The sequence below is a fragment of the Notechis scutatus genome, unplaced genomic scaffold (assembly GCF_049901735.1).
Source record: "Notechis scutatus isolate UNSWTSFEM ecotype Mainland unplaced genomic scaffold, rNotScu1.2 NSCUSCF19, whole genome shotgun sequence".
In the NCBI taxonomy this organism is placed as follows: domain Eukaryota; kingdom Metazoa; phylum Chordata; class Lepidosauria; order Squamata; family Elapidae; genus Notechis; species Notechis scutatus.
In genome coordinates, this window is record NW_028263146.1 from 275,046 (window position 1) to 298,513 (window position 23,468).

A 23,468-nucleotide genomic window follows, 5' to 3' on the forward strand; every position below is an offset into this window, starting at 1 on the left:
CGGTGAGGATCGAACCACCGAACTGCTGGCAGCCGGCAGTCAGCAGAAGTAGCTTGCAGTACTGCATTCTAACCACTGCGCCACCACAGCTTTTAATAGAAATAGCCCTTAGACCAGGGGTGTCAAACACAAGACCCACAGGCCGAATCCGGCCCACGATGTGCTCGGATCCAGCCCATGGAGGCCGTCCTGGAAAATGTAAGGGGCTGGCCCACGTGGCTTTGGCCTGATCTATCCAATGCGAGGAGGAAACCTTGGGCCAGTGTGGTGTCAAGCTGGCCACGCCCATCCAGCCCGCCACTCCCAGTGAGTAACATGAAGATGGCCACGCCCACTCAGTCAGCCACATCCACCCAGTTGGCCATGCCCACCTGTCCTTCCAAGGTCGACCACAGCCCTGATGTGGCCCTCAATGAAATTGAAATGAAAGTGCCTTACAGCCCTCTCTAAGTGGTTTACAGAGTCAGCCTATCATCCCCAACAAGCTGGCCCCTCATTTTATCAACCCTGGAAGGAAGGAAGGCTGAGTCAACCTTGAGTTGGTCAGAATCAAACTGTTCGCTGTTGGCAGAATCAGCCTGCAATGCTGCATTCCAGCCACTGCACTAACACGGTCCTTCCTTCCTTCCTTCCTTCCTTCCTTCCTTCCTTCCTTCCTTCCTTCCTTCCTTCCTTCCTTCCTTCCTTCCTTCCTTCCTTCCTTCCTTTGAACTTTGTATAGCAATAGCATGTAGACTTATATACCTCTTCACAGTGCCTTACAATCCTCTCTAAAGTGCTTTACAGAGTCAGCCTATTGCCCCACCCCACCCCCCCACACAACAATCTGGCTCCTCATTTTATCCACCTCAGAAGGACAGGAGGCTGAGTCAACCTGAGTAGGTCAGGATCGAACTGCTGGCAGTGGGCAGAATTAGCCTGCAATACTGCATTCTAACCTGCCACCAGGACCCACCTTCCTTCCTTCCTTCCTTCCTTCCTTCCTTCCTTCCTTCCTTCCTTCCTTGACTTATATACCACTTCCCAGTGCTTCCCAGCCCTCTTTAAGTGGTTTACAGAGTCAGCATGTTGCCTCCAACAATCTGGGTCCTCATTTGACTGATCTCCAAAGGATGGAAGGCTGAGTCAACCTCGAGCTGGTCAGGAACGAACTCCTAGCAGTGGGCAGAGTTAGCAATAGCCCTTAAGACTTATATACAGCTTCACAGTACTCCACAGCCCTCTCTAAGCGGTTTACAGAGTCAGCCTTTTACTCCAACAATCTGGGTCCTCGTTTTACCCACTTTGGAAAGATGGAAGGCTGAGTCAACCTTGAGCCAGTCAGGATCGAACTGCTGACAGTGAGCAGTGAGTTAGCCTGCAGTACTGCATTCTAAACACTGTGCCAGCCCACCTCTCAATAAATAAATGAAATGTTAAAGGGAATGGAAATTTCAAATGGAAATTGAAATGAAAATCCTGAAGCTGAAACTCCTATACTTTGGCCACCAAATGAGAAGAGGGGGAACCTGATGAGAAGAACCTGATGTTGGGAAAGATGGAAAGCGAAAGGAGAAGGGGATGGCAGAAGATGAGATGGTGGGGTAGCAGAGGTGGGATTCAGCCGGTTCTGGAGAACTGGTAGTGGAAATTTTGAGTAGTTTGGAGACCCGGCAAATGCCACCTCTGACTGGCCCTGCCAACCCCATCTCTTCTCTGCCTCCCACTGAGTCCCAGCTGATCGGCTGGGTCTTCTTTGGTTGCCCTGCACAGGAGAACGGAGCTGGAAAGCAGGTTAGTGGGGTGGGGAGGGAATGGGATTTTGCAGTAACCTTCCCCTGCCACGCCCTCCAAGCCACGCCCACAGAACTGGTAGTAAAAAATTTTGAATCCTACCACAGTTGGGTAGGCTCGTCAATGCAACGAACATGAATTTGGGAGAACTCTAGGAGATAATGGAGGACAGGGGTGTGATCTGGTCTGCCATGGTCCATGGAGTTGCGAAGTCAGGCACGACTTGGAGACTGTACAACAAAGACATAATGCTACTCGTCGCTGCATGCCATCACTTCCCGTCTGAATTCCTGCCCCTTGGAGGGCCACCGGCTCCCTGCTGAGTGGGGATCTTGAGCAAATCCCCAGAGCTGGCCTTGGGAACAGATCCCATCACGATTCCTCCTTTCACTGGGACCTTCATCAAATCTTTGGCCGGCTGCACCGTCGGAAGCCGTAACAGCATTTTTACGAGGCTGCCGCGATTGATGTTCAGCCAGCAAGTAACTAAGATGATCACAATTGCAACGGGCTTAGTCATAGTAAAATTCCAGGTCTGCCATTGCAGGCTCCTCGCTGGATCAATAATGCTGGGAAAGATCCAGAAAGATCTAGGAAAATGGCGATTTGAGTAGTAGGGGAAGAAGGGGGGGTCTTGTCTATCTCCCTAAATGAAGAGAGAGGCAGAAGCAAGCCCCCTTCTCCAATGACCTGGAATGACCAGGCGCCTGTCCACATTCCTCCATTTTTCTGGTGACAGTGCCAGCTTCACTTCAGGTCCATAAGTAGAAAGGTCAGCAGCTCTCCAGGAAGGAGACAGGGATCAAATTGCCAAGTCCTTCGTACGGATGTGAGTCAGCTTCTTGTGATACTGTACGAGAGTCACCGCTACCTTCACAGCAGATGCTCAGACAGCAAGAAAAGTGTGAAGAACAGACACGCACACAGCATTCCTTCTTTCCGGGGAATTGCACCGTTTGAGTGTTTTGGGATTGGAGGAATCCACCCTGAGCAAGGAGTAGCACGACGGCAACTTTGTGGTGAAATGGCATAGGATCTCCTGCTTGAGCAGGGGTGGGGTGGACTAGAAGACCTCCAAGGTACCCTTCCAACTCTGTTATTCAGAGACAAAAAAATTAGAATTGGGGGGGGGGGGATATTGTTATACATACCTTTACTTAAAACATTTAAAGTGAATATTAGAGGTCAGGATCAGAGTTTGAAAAAGGGTGTTATTAGGCATGCTCAAAAATAATGCTGTTACTATTAGAAGGATGTAGCAAATATTTATACCTGAAAGATGAAGGATTATGTGTTGATGTAGTTATGTACAGGGAGTTGGACTAAAAGACCTCCAAGGTCTGTTCCAACTCTGTTATTTTGAGGAGGAGGGATATAAGGGTCCTGCTTGAGTAGGAAGTTGGACTACAAGATCTCCAAGGTCCATCCCGACTCGGTTATTTTGAGGAGGAGGAGGAGGAGGAGGAGGAGGAGGAGGAGGAGGAGGAGGAGGAGGAGGAGGAGGAGGTGGAGAAGGAGAGAAGGGTCTCCTGCTTGAGCAGAACGTTGGACTTCAAAGATCCCTTCAAACTCTGTGGTTCTGGTGGAATCTCCATCTAGGCTAGAGGGAGGGATTAAGAGAAGCCCAAGTTTGGAGTCGATGCCCACCAGGAAGGGGCAAAGATCTCACCTTCCCCAAATCCTGTAAGCCAGCAGTGGGAGGAATGAAGAGCAAATGGTTTCACATGCAAATGCAACTTCGTGCGCTTCCCAAGGGGTCGTGGCCCAGGGGCTGGGGGCCTTTGCTCTAAGCCGCCTCTTAGCCTGAGATTGTTGTAACATAGTTGACTAGAAACAAATTTCCGCCAAGACTCTTCCTGGGTGATTTTGATTGCTTTCTCCTGCCAAACTTGCACGTTTAATAGAAAGGTTCCTTTAAGGAAATTCATTGGGTGAGCGGATGGGGTGAGTGGCAAGGAAAAGTTAGTTCCTTCTTACAGGAGGAAAGTTGTGAGACCCCAGGAAGGAGGGCAGAACTGACTCTCGGACTGTATCACGAAATTATTTTGGCAAAGAGCAGATAGAATGAAAGTGTCAACTGTCCAACTAGTGAATGCAAAATAAGGAAACACTCTTGGGAGCTTCGAATTCCCAAAAGTAACACTGTCAACTAAAAAAAAATACTCCTTTGGTCTTTTTAGCTGTCAGCAGAAAGGGATTGGTGGAAAGCAGTGCATTCCTCAAATGCTTCAGATAATTGCTAGGCAGCAGAAACTGTTGGCGCGCAAGATTACTACTGGAGAGCATGATTGATGACTCTGGGCTATGGATGTGTCCCATTGGAGAATATGATTCATGATACACCCAGGGGGTAAAATGAATGGTGTGTTTAGTGTCAGGTACATCCAGGTAACACCAACAGCTCCTAATCAATTTTTTTTTACTCTGAGAGATGCAGCTAGAGACTTATGATTTGAATGGGGGTGTATTGTTGGAGCCCTGACAAAAACTTTATTGGATACACCGTTTTGGTACTGAAGAATCAAAACCAGCTCTGGTTTTGCTTAGTTAAACAATAACTTCCCTTTCTCCCCAACCCTGGGTGATCACATTGTCCAATTAGGAGACATCCTTTTGTTATGGGAACAGCCCATCTCTCTTCTCTCTCTCTCAAGCATCTGCAGTGGAGACCTTGGTGGTTGCCAAGCAGTGGTGGGTTTCAAAAAAAAAATAATTCCTACTGGTTTGGAGAGCTCACTTCAAACACTGCCCTCTTCACCAACGCTGGTCAGTTGTGCTGCTTTTTAGCTCAGTTGAGGCGTGGCAATCCACTCTCCATGCGAATCAACTGAGCTAATAAACAACAGAATATAGGAGAGGTAAGAGCAGGGACAGGTGGGTGGGCCCAGCCAGAGGTAGAATTTGCCGGTTCTCCGAACCAGTCAAAGTTTTCGCTACCAGTCCGTGAGAACCGGTCCAAACCAGCTGAATACCACCTCTGTTGCCAAGGCTCTCACAGTCCACACACACATTCTCAGCATTCTGTTTCTCCCTTCCCTCTTTCCAGTTCATTGGCAAGTTGAAAAGCATTAAAGTTGGAAAAAGGCAAAGCAGTTCAATCTTGGCAGATAGACAATTGGGGGATATCAAGTCAAAGTCAACTCTAAGCTTCTATCTACACCCCATCAAAGTCACTGCCACCCGAGTGACTTTGTCTCCATCACATCTGGGAGCATCTAAAGGTGACTTAGGTAAAAAAAAAAAATGGTGTTCAGGACAGGAAGTACGTTTTCCCCAGAAGGTCTGTCTTCACACAGAAGATTGACTCGTGGTTAACTTGATAACTGGCTACCGAGAAAACCGTTTGCTTTGTAGAGCTGCTGAACCTCAATCTGACCATGGAGGCTTCTGGTGCTTTGGAGAATAGCTTGACTCTCTCTTCTTTGTGGCAGCCCCTCAAATATTGAAAGAGTGCTATTCTGTCGTCCCCAAGTCCTTCTTTTCACTAAACTGGACATACCCAATTCCTGCAACCGTTCCTCACCGGAGAAGAGGAACCGTTGAGGACAAAAGAAGGGGACAGCAGGAAAGGAGGTGGCTGGATGGAGTCACTAAAGCAGTAGCCATGAACTTAAATGGACTTGAGGGGATGGTAGAGGACAGGAAGGCCTGGAGGAACGGTGTCCATGGGTTGCAATAAGGTGGACATGATTTCGCAACTAACAACAAATTTCTATTCTATTCTGTTCTATTCTATCCTATCCTATTCCCATACTCTATTCTATCCTAACCTATTTATTCTATTCTATCCTATTGTCTCTGTTCTGTTCTGTCCATTGTCTTCCATTCCAGTTCATTCCAATTCTATTTATTCTATTCCATTCCATTCCATTCCCATATTTCCTATTCTATTCTATTCTATTCTATTCTATTCTATTCTATTCTATTCTATTCTATTCTATCTTATCTTCTCTTTCTATATATTCCCTTCCCTTCTATATGCCAGATGTTGAAACAATGGCTGGGCAGCCATTAGATCTCCCCAGACTACCTCTTGATTACAGCCATATTCAGATCTCCCAGCTGAGCACCTGTTTCGACCGGGGGGCCATCTTAACAAACCAGTTGCTCAAGGAATTGTGGTTGTGGCCTTTCCAAGGAGCACGGCCCCTGCAGGTCGCTGTGTCCTTCCTCATGCTGCCTCTGCTCCCTGAGCCACCCAAAAGCCTGCCAGGCAAATGGCATGGCTGCTTTGAACCCAGAGCGCCAGGCACCAAAGGGCAGCATTCTTAGCGAGGCAAGCTGAGCCTCACCTGACAGTACCAGTTGCTCTTCCAAACAGGTGGAGAGCAGAGCCGGGAGAACGGAGGCCCTGCCTGAGATATGCCTGTCTTACAGGTGGCTGACAGGTGGCCGTTCTCAGAGGTTCTCTGCACCTGCTACCAGTCAGTCGGGCTATTTCTGAATGCCGGGCTAGGACTCTCTGGAAAGAGAGAGCACCGAGGTCCCAAAATAGCCCAGCTGACAGACTGCAAGCCTGGCTTTGAGACTGACCTTCTGTGCAGAGCAGGACAATGCAAATGCTCTCTCAGCCTTGTCCCCCTTACAAGCCATACGTGCTTTGCAGGTTATTTATCTATTTATTAAATTTGTTGACCTTACAGGCCGCCCCTCTCGTCGATAAAGTGACTCTGAGCAACTTAGACAATTTGTGTGTGTGTGTATCAGTGGCAGGCATGATATTCCCCTCTGAAAAAAAAATCGGGGCCGGCCAAGAGACCCCCCCACCGTGTGCCAAGAAATCGCTGCCCAGCTCCCTTTTCCTGCCGCTCAGCGGCCTCCGCTCGCACCGCCCGCCCGGGCTCCGCTCAGGTATCCGGCTGGGGCTGTCAGGAGTTGCTACCGCCGGCGCGGCTCCGCGCGGCTCCAGTCCCGCGTTGCCTCGGGAAGGGAAAGGCAAAACCAGGAGCTGCTGCTGCCGTTGCAAAGCGCCACCGCGGCTCTTCCTTTTTGCCTTTCCCTTCCTGAGGCAACGCGGGACTGGAGCCACGCAGAGCCACGCCAGCGGTAGCAACTCCTGACTCAGGGCCTCCGAGGGAAGGGGAAGGAGGAGAAGAAGGGGGGGAAAGGGGGGGCGATTCCCAAAAAAATCGGAATTCCGATTTTAATCGGAAGAATAGCATGTCTGATCAGTGGTGGGAATAAAAAAAATTTACTACTGGTTCTGTGGGCATGGCTTGGTGGGCATGGCAAGGGAAGGATACTGAAAGATACTCCTAATCTTACACGGGAAAAGACCCGAACACACCCAGACCTACATACCTGTACCCGTGAAAATCTACGAAAACATATATATATATATATGTACAGGTATGTAGGTCTGGGTGTGTTCGGGTCTTTTCCCGTGTAAGATTAAGAGTATCTTGCCGACGTTTCGGCGAGGTCCCACTCGCCATCCTCAGGCTGGTGCTTTCGACTTCGTCAGATGAACACAATACAGAAGCCTGATGATGGCAGATGAGATTCTGCCGAAATGTTGCTACAACTTTAAAAGCACAACTATAATGACGTGGGAAAATACCCGAACAAAGCTGAATACCATACATGTAAGTACCCACGAAAACTTAAGAAAACATATATTAAATCTTACACAGGAAAAGACCCGAACACACCAAGACCTGCATACCTGTACCCGTGAAAATCTACAAATATATATGTGTGTGTGTGTATCTCTATCTCTAGATATATCTATCTCTATCTATATGTATATCTGTCTATATATGTCTATATCTATATGTATCTATCTATATAACTATATATCTATCTTTACATATATAGGTACATCTATCTATCTCAATCATCTCTCTCTCTCTCTCTCTGTCCGTCTGTCTGTGACTGTGGCCACTTAAAGACTTGTGGACTTCAACTCCCAGGACTTCATGCTGGCTTGAGGAATTCTGGGAGTGGAAGTCCACAAGTCTTAATTCTGGGAGTGGAAGTCCACAGTCAGAGACCTCTGGCCATCCTGGAACACCAACTAGAATGAAACGCACGCCACAATCACATTCCAACACTGGGGCTGAATCATCCAGCCTCTTTCATCATGTCCATCCATCAAATTCTGCTTAATTCTGGAGTGCCTAAAACAGACTTCACGTTGCCTTTGGAGTGGGTAGGTGAGCCCTGAGGAAGGGTGTCAGGATTTGAGAGAGGAAAATTGTGATAATTCACTCCAGACGCAAAGAAGCTTTGACGGATCCCAAATACGATACGAAATATCTCAATCTTTATTGAATATACATTGTGGGTATTTATTACACAAGTAGTTACAGAAGCTATTAATGGTAAAGGACATAAGCAGCAGTATTTTACAAACTTCATCCAGGAATAAAAATGCAGCAGAAAAACATAATGTGGGTGGAGCATAAAATAAGATTTAAAATTAAAAAAAAAACTCCCCATGGCTGTATGGTAAATAAGTCATCTTAGCATTCAATTATATACAAAAAGTTGTTTCCTAAAGGACAATGTCCAGCCGGGGTTTCAAAACTCAATCCTCCATGCTTCTACTAAATATATATACAGAATATATATTTACATCAAATCTGTACAGAGGTCTTTCTGTTTCCCACAGATCCTGAAAAACAAAGAGCAAGACGTTAACATCGAAGCCATGGAAATAGCTAAACATTTTATTGCAAAGAGGTAGAATTTCCTCCCTCTCTCCCTCCCGAATCCTTCAGAAATGTATTCACCTATGAAGAGTTCAAGAGCGTGTTCTGAATATCTTCAAAGACCTGCAGATAAAGATCATCCCGGGACTTCAGTCCGTCCAAATAAACTGAAAACAAGAATGGGTAATTACCAAAGTTGCCTGTCATTATGCCAAGAGTGAATGCTCAGCAGGCACGGAGAAATTTAGCCCAGGAATTAGTCAAGACATAACACCACGCTTCCAGTGAAATCTCAGGAAAAGCTTCAGTGAGAGTGTCAACACGTAAAACATTCCTGTTTTAATAGTTGCCATAAAAAAGGGAGGAGGGGAGGAAGGAAATCTGGAAGAGCAGTGCAGCAGTTTGAAAGCAAAAACTCACTCCAAATCTTCTCTTTAAAAGATTGTAACTAAACTACCAGAGCTTTTGCCCGTAAATATATCTTATTGGAGAACATGATTGATGACACCCAGCCTGTGAAGGTGTTCAATTGGAGAATCTGATTTATGACACACCCAGGGGGGAGAGGGGAAACAGGGTCAGAGGGGACTGTAAATGACGTAGGCTAGAGTTAGCTTCATACAGGGCAGTGCCAGTATGTGGACTCTAATGAATCCTCTAATGAAGTTTTTTTGAAGTTTGGCTCGAGAATCATGATTTTAATTAGGGCAATTGCTGGAATCCTGACAGAGAGGTCCTTCAGAATAAAGGTCTGTGGAGATTCTCAGTTATCCTTGTTAGGGTTGTCCCAAAGGTACTTTTTCTTCAAGAGGTAACTGGACTTTCTTTTCATTTCGCTTCTCCTCTGAGAAGCTTCTTCAGCTCTGACTGGATAGTGGAGAAGGGAAGGGATTTATACTCCTTCCAGACAGCTGGTCATTTGCATCCTTTTAGAGGGTCATTGAGGCCACCTGGAGGTTTATCTGTGTCTTCAAAGTCATCTGAGTGGTGCTAATGGGGGTAGAGCCTTCTGGGAACTGCTGAAAGGACTCTGTTGTAGACTGGAGATAGATGATGTTGTATTCCTCTTCCCCCAGTTGAGAGAGGGCTGTTAATTTGGACAGATGGCCTCTTTGACTTCTCTTTCAAGCCAGCGGTCCTCTCTGTCCAGAATGTGGACTTGGTTGTCTTCAAAAGAGTGGCCTTTGTCTTTTAAAATGCAGATGGATTGCTGTATCGAGTCCTGAAGGGTTTGTCCTCCTAGGTTGTGCCATGCGCTTGTGAAGTAGCTGTTTTGTTTCCCTAATGCACAGATCCGCCCAGGGCTCCCTGCATTGTGCTTCATATATCACATTGCTCGGTTTGTGTCGGGGTATTTTATCCTTGGGGTGGACAAACTTCTGCCTTTGTGTATTCTTGGGTTTGAAGTGTGCACATATGTTATGTTGCCTGAAGATCCTTCCAGCTGTCTGCAAGGAGTATCAATCCTTCCCTTCCCCGCCAGCCAGTCAGAGCTGAAGAAACTTCTCGGAAGAGAAGCGAAATGTCTTCAAAGAGAAACCAGAAAGCCCTGTTGTGTCTTGGGGGTGGGGGATGTTCCTTTAAGAATAAGTCGGATTAACATTGTGATTTGAGATCTTAGAAACAGGAAGAGTCTCTGCCCATTCAATTCGATCTAGAAGTTCGGTTATACTGCAGATCGCATCCAAGAGCGTCAGCTTGTGGGAATTAGAAGGCAGGCCTTCTTTGCAGTGGCCCCTCGCCTGTGAAATATCCTCTCCTTGGAGATTAGAATGGTCCCAACCCTGCTAGTCTTTCTAAGACTTTCTAAAAACCTTTTTAATTATTTTTCAAATTTATTGATTGCCTCTCTTACCAGAGGTGAACTTGGCTATGTAACCAAGGCCTGGGGGGCACTGTATTAAGGACCTCATTCGAGTCCCCAAGGTGCTTTTTCAAGAGGCAACTGGACTTTCTGGTTTTCCTTTTGAAGATGTTTCACTTCTCATCCGAGAAGCTTCTTCAGCTCTGAGTGAATGTTGGGGAATGGAAGGATTTATGCTCCTTGCAGACAAAGCTGGTCATTTGCATCCTTTTTAGAGAGTTTTTGAGGCCACTTGGAGGTTTGCCTGTGTCCTCAGGGTCACCTGAGTGGTGCAAATGGGGTGTGGGGCCTTCTTGGAACTGCTGACCACATCGTCTATCTCTGGTCTACAATACAGTCCATTCAGCAGTTCCAAGGTGACCCAGAGGTCACAGATAAACCTCCAAGTGGCCTCAATGACTCTAAAAAGGATGCAAATGACCAGCTGTCTGCAAGGAGTATAAATCCTTCCCTTCCCCGCCATCCAGTCAGAGCTGAAGAAGCTCCTTGGATGAGAAGTGAAACAAGAAAAACAAGAAAGTCCAGTTCCTTTTTGGAAAAAAAAATGCCTCTTTGGGACATCCGTGACTTGGATGACGGAGAATCTCCATAGACCCCCATCGTTTATACTGTACAGCTTGTAAGTCGTAGTCCTCAGTTTATTCATTTAGCAATGGTTTGATGTTTCAGCAGCACTGAAAAAAAAAACACAACCACCACACCATCTTCATGGTCACTCAGACAAAATTGAGGTGTTTGGCATGCATTTATGAGGGCTGCAGCGTCGGGGATGCTGGGTTTCGTTTAATGACTAAGCGATTCACAACAAGCGCAGTGATTCACTTAGCAACCATGGCAAAAGAGGTTGTTAAATTGGGTGGAGGATAACTCACTTCACAAGGGCCTTGCTGAGCCACAGAAATTCTGGTTCCAATTGTGGTCCTACGTGTGTGTGTGTGTGTGTGTGTGTGTGTGTGTGTGTGTATGTACAGAGGAGTTTGGCAGAGCTGCCTCAAGTTATAGCAGACAGGAATAATGAAGAACGAGCGGGACCAACCACAAGGTCACGAGCAAAGCAACAAATTGCAATGGCTGGCAGACTAACATCACTTCCTAGAGATAAGCAGTCCAGGCTGGGTTGGACACAGGAGAAAGCAACAATAACAGATAAGCCTCCTTCAACCAACATGACCAAAGCAAAAACAACAGAGCTAATTACAGATGGGAGGCGGTTGGAAGGGCCTATCATGCGTGCAAGGGCTAAATTGATTAATGATATATAAAGGCAGAGATCTCTGTAATGGTAGCTTAATACTCTGACGATGTCAGCAGAGGCTGATGAAAGCTTAGTAATGACATTAAATGTAATTTTAAGTTCCGGAGATCGATTGAGAGGGGCAGCTATAGAAATGGAATAAATGGATAAATAAATTAGAAGACTGTTTTCCTGGCTGTGAGATGACTGTTCTTATCTCTGTGGAGAAGTCAGAAGGGTCTTTTTTTAGCCAAAATTGTTCACTAAGACATTTTTCAACCCCATGCCGCTCCACTCATTCACATTTATTCGACCCAACCCTTCTTAATTACAATCAAGTTATGCCAAGGGTTTCTTACCAACGTTGACTTCACTGGCCTCCATTTCCTTCCTGTGCTTAAGATACATTGGCCAGACGTGACCATCAAATAGACCAGGAGGGTCAGGAATAGTGTATTTACGCGTACTGAAGAGGAAAAAAAGGGGGAGGGGAGGGGAGGGGAGGGGAGGGGAGGGGAGGGAGGGAAAGAAAGAAAGAAAGAAAGAAAGAAAGAAAGAAAGAAAGAAAGAAAGAAAGAAAGAAAGAAAGAAAGAAAGAAAGAAAGAAAGAAAGAAAGAAAGAAAGAAAGAAAGGGGATGGGTGTGAAAGTGAGAGGAGAGGAGAGGAAGGAAGGAAGGGGAGGGGAAGGAAAAAGGGATGGGTGTGAAAGCAAGAGGAGAGGAGAAGAGGGGAGGGGAATGAAGAGGAGAGGAGGGAAAGGAGAGAGGAGAGGAGAGGAGAGGAAGGAGAGGAGAGAAGAGAAGTTGAGCTGTTCAGCTGTACACCAGAAAATAATCAACAAATCACTCCAACCAAAACAAGCAATAGGAAGGAAGGGCCATGGTGACACAGTGGTTAGAATGGAGCATTGCAGGCTAACTCTGCTCACTACCAACAGTCCAATCATAACTAGTTCAAAGTTGACTCATCCTTCCGAGGTGGGTAAAACGAGGACCCACATTGTTGGGGGGCAAGAAGCTGACTGCTTAGAGAGGGCTGCAAAGCACTGTGAAGTGGTATATAAGTCTATGTGCTAAGTGGGAAGGAAGGAAGGAAGGAAGGAAGGAAGGAAGGAAGGAAGGAAGGAAGGAAGGAAGGAAGGAAGGAAGGAAGGAAGGAAGGAAGGAAGGAAGGAAGGAAGGAAAAAAGGGCTGTGGTGGCAGCACAGTGGTTAGAATGCAATATTGCTGACTAATTCTGCCCACAGCCAGGAGTTCGATTCTGACTAGCTCAAGGTTGACTCAGTCTTCCGCCCTTCCTTCTGAGGCCGGTAAAAAGAGGACCCAGATTGTTGGGGGGCCATAGGCTGGCTCTGTAAACCATTTAGAGAGGATTGTAAAAGCGGCACTGCAAAGCGGTATAAAAGTGCTATTGCTATCGTCATCATCAATTAATTTGTTTCCCCAAGAGGTGTTTGGGAATGTCACCTCCATATAAAGCCTCCTCCTTTCGTGACCGCCAAGGAACAGGGGTGGGAGGGGGATGTTTCAGCCCTCCCTGCTTCGGATTGCAAAATGGTCCTTACCTCCTCCTCCGTTTGCACTCATCATAAGGGACGGCCAAGTAGTAGCGCTTATCAAACAGGTCCACCAGAGGCCTGCGGGAAAGAAAACAGGACCGGAGCCTTTCAACATTTGGCAGAGAATCACAGAATCCTAGAGTTGGAATGGACCTTAGAGGTCCTCTAGTCCATCCTGTTGCCCAAGGTAGGAATCTTCACAGGATCTCGGACAGATGGTTGCCCAGTCCTGAGGAACCCATAAGCCCCCGTCTTTCCAGAGGTGCTATTCAAGCAACCAGTGTGTCAGCGTTCCAATGAAACTCATTTCCATTCAGCACTCAAAAACAAAGCATTAGGGTTCCGGCGATTGCCCTAATAGATCATGAGCCTTGAGCCAAGCTTCAAAAGCTCCCCCCCCACTCCTGCTTATGGCAACTCGAAAACAAGCATAGGAATGCTTTATGAGTTGACACAAAGTCCATCCAAGTAAGAATTTATTAGAGAAGTCACATTGGCACATCTGGGGAAACACGTATCTGAGAGTTCCGAGTTTTCCCTTCCCCAACAGAAATCCAAAGATCCATCTCCTGCACAGGTGCAGGGTAACTTGTCCTTGACTTTTAAGAAAGAATGTTGTTGAGTGTGATGACCCAGGGTGGGATACAAAATAAACCCAGTCACAAAAACAGGTGAAGCCCCTTTTATTCCTTCACTTTGCTTCAAAGCTCCAAATATCCTTGACGGGAGACAAAAAAACTCCCACACAAGCAGTTATGAAAAGGAGGAACTGCCTTTTAAACTAAAAATGCCTATAAATTATAAAGAGTAAAAACAACACAAACCACACTGAAGCAATTAAGGGAACCAGGCAAGATAAGGGCTTGAAGACGTCCACAGATATCGGAACACACACTGTGAAAGACGCCAAACTCAAGAGAGGAACGACAGTCTAGAGATGTTTCCACACTTTCTTTCCAGCACTGGCCCATACGCATGTCCGTCCTGTTAATCAGTTCTCACAGCTGCAGCCCATGAAGAGGATCAAGGCCCTTTCCTCCCCCGTAGACCGCAGCATTCACATCTCTCCCTTAGCCTCTCCTCCCTGCGTGCCCTAGGATGGTGAGGGGATGGGCCTGGGTCTTCCTCTGACTTCCCAGCCCTTCCTCAGCCTCCTCCACAACCTCCGGAGCCACACTCCCACTCCGTCGGCTGTTCCTCCTCTCCTTCGGAATCAGTCTCCAACAGGGGCATGACATTGAGTCTACTCTTCTACTCACTAAGAAATCCTCCCTCCCAAATTCCCAGGCACTCACTGTGGCAGCCTCAAAGCTTCTAAGTAGAGTATGGCTTCCATGGCTGACACAGTGGCTACTTCTTCCTTTGAGGGTACTTCCCTGAAGAAGTAGTCCTCGGCTTAGTGTCCATTCAGGATTGTGAACTATCCGAAAAATGGGAATCACGATCCGGATCACAAGTTCCATGTGGTCACCCATCACCCACCACACTGGAGGCATTCGGCAACGCAGTTGTATTTGTGGTTGTTTGGGGGTGTGTGTGTGAAACCTGACCCTGTTTTACGACAGTTTTGCCCCCAAACCGCATTTATTTCTAGCTTTGGCAAACCCATGACCGTGGGGAATAATGGCTTCGCAGTTACGACTTGCGGTGTTCACCAGAGTTGCAAAAATTGGGGATAAAATGGGATCGGTTACACGTCCCACTTGTTTTATGACCACTACGGCTTAGGCAAGGCTCCATTACGGTTGTAACTCAAGGATGGCAGGCAGCTAGCCTTTTTCTTCCCCTTCTGCCAAGTCTCAAGATAATTGCCAACGGTCCCCCAGCTGGCTCGAGGCAAGCAAGCAGTCTAGAGGCCAATTGTTTTCTATAAAACCAGCCCGGAGGGGGAAAACTCGCCTGGATTTTGTGCTGGGGGATTAAAACAAAACATGAAAAAAATCCTAACGTCCGTGTCCTTAAATCGAGCACAGGGACTCCTTTGCTGCATTTAAAAGGTTAAAATCGTCATAACCGGATCAAATTTTGTTTACTGGAGACTCATCCAAGCAACTTCATCTGTCAAAATAAAAAATTAAATAGGCAGAGAGTCCGGGGAATGTTCTTCTCCTTCTTCCTTTTCCCTTTCTTCTTCTTCTTCTCCACCTCCACCCCCTTCCCCTCTTCCTCCTCTTCCCCTTCTCATCCTAGTGAACAATTCCTTAAAACATTATATTTCTTCTTATTCCTCCTCCTCCTCCTCTTCTTCTTCCTCTCCTCCTCTTCCTCCCCTTCTCATCCTAGTGAACAATTCCTTAAAACATTATATTCCTTCTTATATATTCATATATTCATCTGATATAAAACAATTGTGGTTGTTTTATAGACCAACTTCAGGGGTTTCTCCCCAAAATGGATTGCAATACGTCAATGAAAACTCAATCATCCTGGCCAAAAGTTAAATCATGGCAACGGAAAATGTGTTAATCCGAGAAGTTTCATTCCTGAAGTTGGCATGGCAAGAATTGGTACACTCCCAACACCTCTCTAATTTTTTTTTTTTATTATTTTGAGTGAAGAAGTGGCTTGGGTGAGTCTCAGATTAACACATTTTGGTCCGGTTGCCACGATTTAACCGCTTAGATGCAGTAAAGGAATCACAGCTCAATTGAAGGACATGGATGCTAGGACCCTGAGCTATGGCTGTGATCCGTCGGTTTTGGGGAAGAGCCAAATAACCAACAAGCTGCAAGATAAAAGTGTCTCTTGCATTGCATTAGAGCTGGACATGAATTGGCACGGTCACCCAGCAGAGATTATAGTCGCTCAAGTTAATTGCGGTCCCTGACATGAGCTGGACATGAGCTAAGCCCAGTTTCTCATCTATATTTGCAGTGTTAAGGCACTGTGGGAAGAAAAATCCGGCCTGGTTCCAACCCAGAAGAGAGATGATGGAAATAAAATGGAGACTGGCTGGTTTATTTGGTTGCCAGACAGTTCAGTGACAGAAGCAATCTTTCTGGGGTGGCTGACCTCTTTGGTTTAGGAATGGGTTTTGAGATGCTCCAGGGTGGTTGTGCAATGCAGTGAGCCTTGTGTCTTTTGCTATTTCAATGGCGGTGGGGAAATCCTATTATGTCCTAAAGGCCCTGTCCTGTCCGTCTGTCCTGGTGTTTTGTTTATAAATAGATTGGCTCAGTCTTAATGAATGGATACAAAATCTCCCTCTCTAAAGACTTCAGGCATCCGCTGGAGGCTGTTAAGGAAGACTGGGGCTGTTTTCTGCCTTTAAGAACATGTTTTCTCTATTTCTCCTTTGACGAAATATTCTATCCTGCCTCTCTTAATATTAAGAATAAAAAATATTTTAATCCAGAGGGAACGGGGGCTTCCTATAGTACAATTTAAAAGGGTCTCTCTTTTTTTTCCCCTGAATTACATGGGAAACAGCCTCCTGCACAAATGATTCATTACAAAATAAAATGTACACATTTTTCAGAGCCATGCCCGTCTCCAGAAATACAAAAATTTTAAAGGTAAATAATGCAACAGTGCTTCCCGGAATTGGAAACACAAGAAGAAATTGTTGGTAAGGAAGTGAGCCTTTGATTATTAAGTGACTTTAAAAAGATGGGTATTTTCCTTTGTGATACTTTGTACAGGTAGTCCTTGACTTACAACAGTTTCCTTAGTGACCATTTGAAGTCACAATAATACTGGGAGGGAAAGTGACTCATTTTCCCACTTATAACCGTTGCAGCATCCACCAAGGTCACATGATTTGCATTCGGATGCTTGACAATTGATTCCTATTTATGACAGTCAAAGTGCCCCAGGGTCCCTGACCAACTTTTGTGATCTTTTGATTTATTTATTTTTATTTATTTATTTATTTATTTATTTGATTTGTCAATTGTTTCCAAGATAATAAGTATAAGTGTATACATAGTTGTGAATACATGAAATGGGTATATATAAGAAAAATAAAAGAATAAGAGAAACAATAGGACAGGGACGGTAGGCACGTTGGTGCGCTTATGCACGCCCCTACAGACCTCTTAGGAAAGGGGTGAGGTCAATGGTAGACAGTCTAAGGTTAAAGTTTTTGATAAGTCAAGTCAATGGGGAAGCCAGATTCACTTAACAACTGTCAGTATATTCATGAACTGGAATAGAGCTGGGTAACAAGGTCAGCCACTGAATAGGCATAGCAACTAAGTCAGCCAATGAGGACTGTTTGGAAACTGAAACTAGAACCAGCGTAGGCTAGAAACTGAAACTAGAAGCAGCCAAAGCGTGGCTCTATATTAAGGTCTGCAACTCTGCAGCTATGTTGAGCTCTGAGTCCGTCTATTGAAGATGAAACTAACTTGCTTGCTTGCTGAAGACCGGAGCTCTGCTCTGAACCTTGCAACCTGTTTCTGTTTGAGTTTGCTCCATGTTGGAGAAATCTACAACTGGTTTGTAAAATCTACTTATGTTTATAAAGATGTTAAATGAAGCATCAGCCATCTGTGTTTATTTTTCTGGCACTGAATTAACGCTGCACAAACTCTCAATAACAACCGTGTGAGTAATTTAACTTGCCACAGTAATTTGCTTGCCACAGTTACGGGTCAAAACCCACTTAACAACTTTCTCACTTAGCAACATAAATCCTGGGTTCAGTTGTGGTCATAAGTCAAGGATTACCTATACAGTTTCAGCATTCATGTATTCATGTATTCATGCATGCATTCCTTCCTTCCTTCATTTGTTCATTCATGTTCTTTCATTCATTCACTCTTTCATTCATTCATTCGTTCGTTTGTTCAATTAACTTGTTGAATCACTTCATAATGAAAACTCTTCAGAAAAGGTCCATTTATTTCTTTGACTCATTGACTAAACTAAAATCCACTCAGGGAAAAGGAAGAGGAGAAGAACAAGAACAGGAAGAGGAGGAGGATGGAAGGGAGAAGGAGAAGGAGGAGGAGGAGAAAAAGGAGGAGGAAAGGAAGAACAACAAGAAAAACAGGAGAAGGAGGAGGAGAAGGTTGGAAGGGTGAAGGAGAAGAAGGAGGAAGAGAAGGAAGAGGAGAAGGTAGAGGAAGAGGAAGAGAAGGATGGGAAGGGGAAGGAGGAGAAAATTTGGGCTACTCTCCTTGAACCATAACCGTTTTGCAAAAAACAGGGCCATTAGAGAGCAATAATAACTTATATGAAGGCTGTCGTGCAGGATCACGTTAGCAACAATTGCCCGAGAACTCATTAAAAGATAAATAAAATACGCAGTGTTTGAAAAGAGCCAGAGCAAAGGGGAGGAATAACTCTCTACCTGTAGTTATAAAGCAGAAATCCTTCCACCACCAATACGTGGATATCGTCCGCGTCGGGCATCTTTGATCGGTGTGAGACGCTCACCCCATGCGATCGGGCAAACTTGACGGGGTTTTCCCTCCAGGCGTTCACGGTGTTCACCATCGCCTCCATATCCAGAGAAGCCAAAACTAGTTGGAAGAAACAGCTTCATATCAACACATCATTGCAAACGCCCGTTTTAAAAACGAAATTTAAAAAAATAAAAGGAAAGGAAAAAAAAAACCACCATAAAACTCGGTGTGAAAATAGATAAATTAAAGAAGTGAATTTATTGTAAAGTTATTTAAGTTTTACTGTTAAGGGGTTTTTGTTTTTTTGGTTTTTTGTTTAATAATGATAGAATAGGGATAAAAAAAATGTATATATATACTTAGGAAAATATACATTACTGCATCCTATAGCGAACACCGTTCTTACCATCCCATTGCTTAAAGCCGTCTTCCCCGATTTGTATTTGATCTTGTGGCTGAAACATATTGATCAATAAAACAATGCTGCAAACACAGGCTGATCTGTTACTTAAGATCCGATCACAGCCTGGACACAACTTGTAAAGCACACGCACACACATACACACACACACACACACACACAAAGGCAAGTGCCGTCTTAGCAAAACTGCGGTGGTGCACACCGATCCACCCACCCACCCATCCCACATCCCAAGAGCCTTAAAAATATTAATTCTTTTAATATTAAAAATATTTCCCCATTTTAAAGGCGGCCTGGGATGTCTGCGTTGGTTGTTCATGTGAGTTAAGATGTTTTCGGTTGGGTTGTAATCTTGGGCCTCAGGGCGATCCGAAAGGATCGGAGGGGAATTAAGGTTATGTGCATGGAGGCCTGGGAACCGGAAAGAACAACTAACGCGTAGTAAGGGGTGTTGCTTCAATAGAACAGGGCTGTTTTAATTTGTGGGGTCTCTGAGCTTGGTGGTTTTCTTGCAGACGTTTCGTGACCCAACTAAGGAACACCATCAGTGACAGAAGGAAGTGGGGTTTGGAGAGGAGGAGGAGAGGAGACGGGTGGAAGAGAAGGAGGAGGAGAGGTGGAGGAGGGCAGGAGGAGGAAAATGAGGAGTTGAAATAATAGGTGGAAGTTTCTGACTTCCTTTTTCTTCTTCTCTTGATCTTGGAACAGTCTTAAGTCTTTGACGTTTCATTACCAAAGCATTGATGTTGTTACCTAGTTGGGTCCTGAAACGTTTGCAAGAAAATCATCTAGCTCAGAGAGCCCCAAAGACCCCACTTTTTCAACCCAGAGCTGCAAATATTCTCCTTTATTAGCCTTAATTAATTAATTAGTCTACATTGGTAGACTAATTGGTAGATGTAGTGGTAGTCTACATCTACCACTGTACGGATCACATAGCGTCTATGATGTGTTCCACTTTAGTGACAGGAAAATGCTGGAATTTTTTTTTTGGGGGGCAATCCATTGGAAATGCAGCGCCCACCAGCAAGTACCTTCAAATATAAGATGTTAGAGAACAAAATTCAGGTGGGGGAATGGCTCGTTTCAACGAAGGCTACAGAGAGAGAGAGAGAAGAGATGCGAGGAGGGAGAAAGAGGGAGATGAAAGAGGAGAGAGGGAGAAAGAGAAAGAGACGAAAGAGAAAGAGGAGAGAGGGGAAGAGAGAAAGAGAGAGGGGGAGACTAAGAGAAAAGAGATGGGACGGAGGGAGAGGGAGAAAAAGAGAGATGAGAGAAAAAGAGAGAGAGAGATTTGGTGTTTCTATTATTGTATTAAGTTTATCAGAATGTAAAATGCAAATAACATAACATGGTGTTTGGACTGAGAGGCTAAACTCTTGTTTGCAAAGGATGCTTTACTCTGAGATTAAGTGTCCGAGAATTTGCAATTTAAAAAAAAAATCCTTGGGCCTTATGTTTAATCACCAAAGTGATTATGAATTTTGGATGCAACCTAAATGTTTTATTGTGGGAAGGAATGGGGGCCATAGCTCCAATCTCAGAATCCGATCATTATAGGAAGTTCTCGACTTACGACGGATTGCTTAGTGACTCATGGAAGTTACGAAGGACCTACGTGGGGAGGGTGGAACCCAAATGCAAGATTTGGGCAGTCACCTCCTGCCCCCACAGTCAGATGGCCACCTTTCGTATACGCTCGGCCGAATGGCTGAAAACCACCTGCAGTGTCCCACCATCAGGGGACCATGCATTTTACGACGGTTTTGCCCCAAAATAAAAATATTAAAATTGGCCTCTATTTTCAGGTTTTGAACAAAACCAGCTGTGGGGTTCGCTTAACAATGACTGCCAACAAAGGGTCACAAAAGTGATCCACTTTACAACGATCACGAGTTATGACTGTAATCTTTTCCTTAGTTTTATAATATAGCAAACAAATGAATAGGAAAAATCAGAGAAGGGGAAAGTGGGGGGGGGGGAGAAAGAAAAGGTGTTCACTCTTCAATTGCCCTCAAACAACCCCCCCCCCCCATAGCTGGCTGGGGAATTCTGGGAGTTGAAGTCCCCCAGGTCTTAAAGGTGCCAACATTGGGAAACAGCGGATCTAATCCCTGCTGTATTTGGCCAGGATAAACTTTGGTAAACTGTTATTTGGCCCAGCTAAACAACACTGGAAGGTTTTAAGAAGAGACTGGACAGCCATTTGTCTGAAATGGTATAGGGTTTCCTGCAGAGGGGCTGGACTAGAAGACCTCCAAGGTCCCTTCCAACTCTGCTATTCTCCCATGATAAGATCATCTTGCGTTTCCTTCTTTGGGCAGCGTCACATGGTGTCCTATTTTTGAAGTGAGAGAGCTGTGAGAGGCAAAAATAGGCGCCCTTACCTACCCTTATCTGCCTTATCCGACACCCCAGCTATGTTAAGTGAGCTCCTGATTGATTCCTTAGACCGGACGGATGGAAAATATTAGATTAAGGGAGGGCAAATTTCAAGCATGTTAACAGCTTGAAAAGGGATGATTGAGAAATAAAAGGACTCAGAGGGAAAATAATCAGAATTTGCAACCCTTTGCACCAAACATGCACAGCAATGCACAAAATAAGGGTCGGGATACATATCTTTCAGCTATGCACAGCTTTAATAATTTGCAAATATATATATTGATGGACAGTAGCATGCTACACTCAATTCTCCCAAGAGCCAATATATTCACATGGGTTTGATTTGATTTGATTTTTAAAGGGGGGAGGCAGACCATTTGGTTTTGAAACACTAGAGGTTTTTATAGAAGAGATTGGTCCAAAATGTTATAGGGTCTCCTGCTTGGGGAGGTGGGTTGGACTAGTTGACCTCTAAGGTCCTTTCCAAGTCTGTTATTTATTGTTATTATGGCCATTCAGTGCAGGAAATCCTTAACAGGGGGAGAGACTAAAGAGGAAGAAAGGCCAGTCAATATATTTTCTTTATTTTTATGTGTGTGTTTGTGTGTATTCCAAATAAAATCACCTACATATTTCTAATGGCCTTTGGATAAAAGGGAAGTCATTTTTATATTAATATTGTTCCATTTTGGCCACTTTCAGGGGTATGCGCTTCAATTCCCAACATGGCTGGCTGGGGAATTCTGGGAGTTGCGGTCCACATATCTTAAAGTAGCCAAGGTTGAAAAAATGATGTATGCAACTGATGTATAAATAGAGACTAGAGAGGTATTTGTGTTTCCTTAGTGAGAAGACAAGTCCGATTGGGCCAAGGTCCTCTTGTCTCTAATCTCATTAGCCACGGATCCCAAATGAGGAGGGGGGGAGCTGTCACCCTGGGCCCACCCACCCAGAGTTGATAAGGCTGTTTTCTGTGCTTGGCTCCAATCGCAACCTCCCCACAAAAACCCACCTCTACCAATCACCTAAGGTGGAAGGAAGAGACTCACCCTGGGGGGCAGCTGGCCTTAGCTTTCTCCATTCAGTCCACCCCCTAGAAGATCAACCCGAGGCAGAAAGTTCAACCTACCTTGAAGAAGTCATCCTGGTGGACAACGCAACAGTTGGGGAGGTCTTGGATAAGTCTATTGGTCAAAGTGGTCTTGCCCCCATTGGTCACACTAGAGGGAAGGTGGAGCAGAAGAGTGAAGACAAAGTTAGGATGAGCAACTCAGGAGGAAACCGAGTGGTGAGATGAGAGCCAAGGTGGCCTTCTCTGAGAAGAAGCTGGAGGTTCTCCTGACTCCCAGGAATCAAAGCCCCTACCCCAAGTATCCCCGGGCATCCACACGCAGGCTTCCTTCTTTTTCTCTCTCTCTCTCTCTCTCTGCCTGCCCCACAACTCTCTGGCCTGAAAGGGGACCCACTTCAGAAGGACAGGGCTCTCAAGCAATGTTTCTCTACCTCAACGTTTTAGCGGACTCAACAGACTTCAACATCTCAATGGACATTTGAATGGACCAATATCGGAATGGCCTTCAACACCTGAATGGCCTTCAACATCTCAATGGACTTCAACATTTGAATGGACCAATATCGGAATGGCCTTCAACATCTCAATGGCCTTCAACACCTGAATGGACTTCAGCTCCCAGAATTCCTGAGCCAGACAATGTCAGTTTTCCAAGTGATGAAATCCATTTAAAAAGAAAAGAACAAAGTTTGAACAAAAATTGACAGCCATGCTCAGGAATTCCAAACCACGCTGGCTGAGGAATTCTGGGAGTTGAAGTCCAGAAGTCATAAAGGGGTCCTAGTGCGCCACCCCTGCTCTAGAGGAACTGTGTTACAGGGGTTTCTGGACGTACAGCCAGTCACTTAACAAAGGTTTGAAGTTACAAGCTCCTCAAACAGGAGACGTGGGACCCAGATGCAAATTTCTATTATTCAGGGACCCCTCCCCATAGTCACAGGACCACCCTTTGGGCTCTCGGCAACACAGCTGCCTTGTCGTACACTTGCAGCATCCCCCTAGTCATGTGACTTCATTTTACGATGGTTTCGTCAAAGGTTCTAGGAGGATTCCAGCAAAACTGCATCCATGGTGAAGTATCGGCTCGCACTTAATGGCTGCCCCGTTTGCTTAACCACCGCTGCGTAGAACATCGTAAAATTGGGTCGGATACCTG

General features: G+C 45.4%; 1 protein-coding gene and 2 long non-coding RNA genes across 4 annotated transcripts in view; 1 reads left to right on the top strand and 2 right to left on the bottom strand.

Moving 5' to 3' along the window:
* The window catches only part of LOC148128587 (uncharacterized), a 23,432-nt gene extending 17,264 nt beyond the window's left edge, over positions 1 to 6,168 (bottom strand). Inside the window, exon 1 of the long non-coding RNA XR_015746259.1 lies at positions 6,066 to 6,168. This is a non-coding gene — a long non-coding RNA (uncharacterized LOC148128587). The remainder of the gene's footprint in view (positions 1 to 6,065) is intronic.
* Positions 2,623 to 8,616, top strand: LOC148128588 (uncharacterized). Its single transcript, XR_015746258.1, has 2 exons — positions 2,623 to 2,852; positions 8,387 to 8,616. It is a non-coding gene; the product is annotated as an uncharacterized LOC148128588 (long non-coding RNA).
* The window catches only part of LOC113427984 (nicotinamide riboside kinase 2), a 21,063-nt gene continuing 5,611 nt past the window's right edge, over positions 8,017 to 23,468 (bottom strand). Inside the window, exons 2-8 of one of the 2 annotated variants that reach the window (XM_087948771.1) lie at positions 22,370 to 22,460; positions 18,841 to 18,889; positions 18,380 to 18,551; positions 13,090 to 13,161; positions 11,884 to 11,990; positions 8,508 to 8,593; positions 8,017 to 8,389 (exon numbers count right to left, since the gene is read on the bottom strand). In XM_087948771.1, the coding sequence (XP_087804897.1) occupies positions 8,508 to 8,593; positions 11,884 to 11,990; positions 13,090 to 13,161; positions 18,380 to 18,551; positions 18,841 to 18,889; positions 22,370 to 22,460 (577 nt within the window). In that variant the 3' untranslated portion in view covers positions 8,017 to 8,389. Of the gene's footprint in view, positions 8,594 to 11,883; positions 11,991 to 13,089; positions 13,162 to 18,379; positions 18,552 to 18,840; positions 18,890 to 22,369; positions 22,461 to 23,468 lie in introns of both variants that reach the window. The other variant, XM_087948772.1, reaches the window with a different exon arrangement.